This window comes from Colobus angolensis, unplaced genomic scaffold (genome assembly GCF_000951035.1).
Source record: "Colobus angolensis palliatus isolate OR3802 unplaced genomic scaffold, Cang.pa_1.0 Scaffold169, whole genome shotgun sequence".
Taxonomy (NCBI): Eukaryota; Metazoa; Chordata; class Mammalia; order Primates; family Cercopithecidae; genus Colobus; species Colobus angolensis.
This window is the reverse complement of record NW_012114810.1, coordinates 2,479,003-2,484,386: the sequence shown is the minus strand read 5'-3', so window position 1 is coordinate 2,484,386 and position 5,384 is coordinate 2,479,003. Positions and strand designations below refer to the sequence as shown.

General features: G+C 47.1%; 1 protein-coding gene across 1 annotated transcript; it reads left to right on the top strand.

Annotated features, from left to right (window-relative positions):
- The first annotated feature begins 391 nt into the window (after positions 1–391).
- Positions 392–5,121, top strand: S100A11 (S100 calcium binding protein A11). The gene is made up of 3 exons (XM_011937910.1): positions 392–533; positions 3,629–3,781; positions 4,799–5,121. Exons 1-3 carry the CDS (start codon positions 531–533, stop codon positions 4,958–4,960), a joined length of 318 nt encoding a protein of 105 aa, XP_011793300.1. The 5' UTR covers positions 392–530; the 3' UTR covers positions 4,961–5,121.
- The last annotated feature ends 263 nt before the right edge of the window (positions 5,122–5,384 follow it).

Here is a 5,384-nt window from a genome sequence, read left to right as displayed (position 1 = left end):
CCTCGTGATCCGCCCGCCTCGGCCTCCCAAAGTGCTGGGATTACAGGCCTGAGCCACCGCGCCCGGCCCACTGTTGTTTTTAAGAGACCTTTCTGCCTATCTAACCTAAATGCCCAGAATGAGCTCATGAAAGACCCACGGACATGGACAGACTTCCTGAAGACTACTGTGCAAAACTTGTAATTCTACAAAGTCAAAAATCTTCAAGATTCACAGGACGGGGTGGAGGGGGCCGGCGGAAAAGAGGAAGGAAAAGAGGGAAAGGAGGGAGAGTGAGACTGCTTAAATCTCTGGAGAGGACGGTGGGTTTGATTCTTAAAGCGCAGTTCTGTGGTTAGCGCAGGCCGCCGTCCCAGGCCCAGCCCGGGAGGCGGGGCGGGGCGGGCGCAGAGGCTGTCTGAGTAAGGCTTGGGCAAGGCTGGGCCGGGAAGGGCGTGGGTCGGGGAGAGGTTCCAGACCCGCACGCCGCGCGCACAGAGCTCTCAGCGCCGCTCCCAGCCACAGCCTCCCGCGCCTCGCTCAGCTCCAACATGGTAAGCCTCGCTTTTCTTCTTCTTCTACTTCTTCGCACATGAGAAGAAAAAGAATTAAAAAACACACACACATACTTCCCAGCCGACTTTATCTTTGACTTATGTGTGGACGTGGCAGGAAACAGCAGGAAAAATCAGCCTCGTGGGAAGGAACTAAGGGAAGAAGAGATGGAAGGAAGAAGCCGTAAAATCATCCTTGTGGTGACAGCCTAGGGTAGCAGCAGAGGTTCTTTAGCCTTCCCAGTCACGACAAGGCCCGGGGCTGGGAAAGAGGAAGTGCTGGCAGCTCACCGCGCGGGGGCGGGGACCAGTCCTGAGTCCGTGCCTGCAGCCCCTCGCCCGTGCTCTCCCGGGAGCCCAGGGACGCCTAGGAGCAAGTTGAAGGCAGGGGGCTGGAAAGCTGCGAAGGGTCACTAGTTATTTCTGTAGACCAGAGAAGGGACATTTTAGAACTTGGTCGTCTAGCCCCAGGGAAAATCAAAGTTTCAGTAAGCAGCCGGCAGACGGCCAAGACCCAACGGGACTGAAACTTTAGCCGGTCGCCGCCGGCGGCACTGCGGCCAAGAATGTGGGAGGAACCCGGTCCCAGCTGAGCCCTCTCCTTCCTCTTCCTTTTACCCCACCATCTTTTTAGCGACTCACTCCGTAACTTATTTTTCTCTTCTTACCTCCTTTCACTCCCGGTAGAACTCATATTTTCCATAATTCCACCTCCAAAATCTCTTTCTTTACCTCTCCTTAGTGAAGAGAGCCAGCAAACTTTGGCCCGCGGGCTAAGTCGGGTTTTCTGTTCTGCCCACAAGCTAAGAATAAAATTTACGTTTGTAAATGGTTGAAAGAAATCAAAAGAAGAAAAATACTTTCTGACATGTGAAAATTATGTGGAAATCAAACTTCAGTGTCTATAAATGAGTATTGGAACACAGCCACGCCCATTCCCTTCCATACTGTCTGGGGTTGCAGTCCTGCTACAGCAGGGACAGAAAGCTCCGGAGGGTGTTGGTTAAGAATGAGAAGACAATAGTTGAGGTTTTTAAAATTGCTACTTCCTTTTCATTGTATTTTTTTATTCTTTCCTCAAATGTTGAGCGCTTAGCATGCATTTTAAAAATTATTTCACAGTATCGTTTATCATAATGTTTGCTCCTTGCTATCGCCATCCCCACCAAATACGACTCCAAGAGTGCCATGAGGTGTGGAGAGGACCGGTTCTCCTCTCCTTCAGCCACGGCTCCACCCTGGGCAGAGCTTTTCCGTCTCTGGGCGTCCTCAGGACCCATCTCCAAAGTGCCCTGGAGCTCTACAGATTATGCCATTCCATTTTAGTAATTTGATAATTGTGTCTCTTTCTTTCACTTTGGAGAAGTACCTCTGGGAGGAAATGCAAAGAGGTTTTAATTTTCTTGTGGCTGATAGCAACAGCAACAGTTTTCAAAAAAGAAGATAATCTCTAAATTACATCAAGACTGATGTTAAGGAGAGAAAAATGTGTATGGAAAAGCAAAACTGTCTGCATTCTGGAAGGAAAAGGGGCAGGGGGAGAATCTGTAGTTCCAGAGAAAGGTGACAAAGCCCACGCTCCTCATCCTGGTGTGGCCTGCCAGCCAGCCTCCTTCCTGTCATCTGATACCTTACTAAGACAGGGAGATTCTAGAACTGATATAAAGGGCATGTTGTAACAGAACAAACACATCTGTTTCTAGGCTGTGGTATTTTGTTTCTCCCCTAAAGGCCCCTGAACCTACCAACACTTTTCTTTTTTCTTAAGGAAAAGTTCAATTTAGGGCAAAACAAAAATAGTCATCCTCCGACCATGTGATTCTTGGGTAAAAGTCCACCACTGTTAGGGTTCAGGGGTTCTAATGCTGTAAGATGCAATGGGAGGCAGGATCTCAGCTAGGATCTCTGTAGCATAAAGGCTGTACAGGAAGGAGGGATCAATCTGCAGCTGTGTAGCTAAGGGCTCAGATCAGTTCTTAGCACGTGTTAATTACGGAGTGAGAAAGCCTCTAGCTCTGAGTTCCAGGAAGTCCATCCTAAGAACAAACGAAAGGCTAAATGCTAGGTTGCAAATGTCACCATCCAAACATAAATCATTGTTAATGCTGGGAGGTGAAGTCTCAGAGGAAGGGTGTGGTCAGGCCGGTTTCCCAGGAAGTCTGTAATTGCGGCTTCTATCCACCAGAGGGAGCCCAACAGCTCCTCACTTTTGGGACCCCAGCTGCTGGAATGACCGGATGACTGGGCCCTATAGAATTTCCTTGAAAAATTCTGCTGTGAGGAAAGATGAGCCCAGTACAAGATTTAAATCTCTTATATTGTAGATGCTGTGTAAGCAACAACCTGAGAGCTTCCTGGTTTGGAGTGACCTCCAGAGAAGCTCCACCTTCTCTGTCACTATTTCTCACCAGGAAGTGGAAACCTGCAAGGCTAAGGACTGCAGAATGGGACTGGGAGGCCCAGATTCCAGGGCTGGCTCTGCCATATCCATTCCCTTCTCCTGTCCGTTTCCTCACATCTAAGATTAATGATTCCTAACTCTTAAATATGAAAGCCATTTTCAAACGTCTAAAAAGTTCTCTCTCCCACTGCATACACAATGATAGCTATGCTTTTAGTTTTCTCTAAGGAAATATGTGAGTCCCAGGTATTTGGTATTGCTTTAAAAAGAACTGACATTTCATTAGTCACAAAAGCCTCCATAGACTCTTGGAAAATTGGAAATTATTAACCTATAGGCAGCGCTTGGTGTGCATATGGATTTGTGGATATAGAGTTACACATGTATTTATCCGCACATTCTAAAAGTATGAGTAAACCTTGTCACCCTCACTCTCATCTAAGCAGTCTACTGCTTTTAAACATGCCAACAATGCCCCACATTTACCCTCCATATATTTCACCTGCAATAAACATGTGGAGAGGGTAGGATGGAAGGTCACAGAATGTGACTTTTTGTGGTTGTCTTGAACCCCTCAGCCCCTTGAAAAAATGACTCACTCTTTTAGGAAACTGCTTTGACCTGAAATAAGATTCCGTGGTATCCAGCCTTGACATCTTCCCTTGTCTGAGCCCTGCATTTTTTTTCTCCAAAGGCGAAAGTCTCCAGCCCTACAGAAACTGAGCGGTGCATCGAGTCCCTGATTGCTGTTTTCCAGAAGTATGCTGGGAAGGATGGTTATAACTACACTCTCTCCAAGACGGAGTTCCTAAGCTTCATGAATACAGAACTGGCCGCCTTCACAAAGGTACTGGTCCCCGTCTCCCCCACTTCCCCAAAATACCCACAACATGAAACAAGACCCTGACAGAATGGCCAAGAATGAAGGACCAGCAACTGACGCCCCACACTCTTGCTTCGTTTTTTTGTGTGTGTGCTTTTTTTTTGAGGCGGAGTCTCGCTCTGTCGCCCAGGCTGGAGCGCAGTGGCCGGATCTCGGCTCACTGCAAACTCCGCCTCCCGGGTTCACGCCATTCTCCTGCCTCAGCCTCCCGAGTAGCTGGGACTACAGGCGCCCGCCACCTCGTCCGGCTAGTTTTTTGTTCTTGCTTCGTTTTAACTCACTCCAAGCCAGGAATTTTTCCATTTAGGAAGAGAGATATATGAAATGGTATATGACATAATGGAATTGTTTTCAAATTTTATTCTTCCACCCCAGAGGTTCTAGGGCAGCCCTGTCCAATAGAACTTTCTGCAGTGGTGGAAATACATTCTATATCTGCTCTATCCAATATGGTAGCCACCAGCCACATGTGCCCACTGAGCACTTGAAATGTGGCTAGTGTGACTAACAGACTGACTTTCTAAATTAGTTAATTTAAATGTAAATGTAAATAGCCAAATGTAACCAGTGGCTCTAAGTGTGTGTCTGCGTTGGCAGCTTGGGCAAGTGGAGGATGAGAGTGATTAGGCAGAGCCTGTGGCCTTTTTCCATCTGGACCCGTTGCACTTTTATACAGTTTATCTATTGGAGTTGCATGCAACACTTGAAAGAAGTGTTCCGCTGGCTTTACAAAACTGAATAGCCCCTAATGTCATAGAAAGAGCCCTGGACGAGGAGTGGGAAAACCCTTGGTCCAAGCCCCAGGTCTGCCCCTTAGGCAGGTCACTTTACCTCTTTTAGTCTGTTTCTGCATCTGGAAAATGGGAATATTAATAATCCCTATCCTGTATCTTATACTCCTGTGAGAATAAAATGTGGCAGCATATTTGAAAGCACCTTAGAAGATGCAATATAAAGGTATAATTATTATTATCTCTGCAGAACCAGAAGGACCCCGGTGTCCTTGACCGCATGATGAAGAGACTGGATACCAACAGTGATGGACAGCTAGATTTCTCAGAATTTCTTAATCTGATTGGTGGCCTAGCTATGGCTTGCCATGACTCCTTCCTCAAGGCTGTCCCTTCCCAGAAGCGGATCTGAGGACCCCTTGGGCCTGGCCTTCAAACCCATCCCCTTTCCTTCCAGCCTTTCTGTCATCATCTCCATAGCCCACACATCCCCTGAGCCCAGCATACCAACCACCTCACGCAGGCCCCACCTGCCGTTAGTAATAAAACAATATCACTTTTTTAAAACATAAACTGGAGAGTTGGTGAATTTGTGCATGAGAGGGTGGAAAGTGGGAGGAATATAAATTAGATTGATAGAAGCTGCATAGTAAATAAGAAAAATGTATCTTGGGTGTACACATAATCATGACTAATAGTACAGCCAGATTCATCTCTAAATTGTTGACTAATGGAGAGTTGTCACTTATTGTCATTGTTTACTCACTGCTACCCCTGTTGGCACTGTCATAGATCCTGAGAATACAACCAGCAGGACAGACAAGGTCCTGCCTTCA

Bases quoted from the DNA above. Each gene is read 5' to 3' on its own strand.
- S100A11 (XM_011937910.1), top strand. The intron at 3,782-4,798 runs GTACTGGTCCCC...TTATCTCTGCAG, and splicing joins AACTGGCCGCCTTCACAAAG to AACCAGAAGGACCCCGGTGT.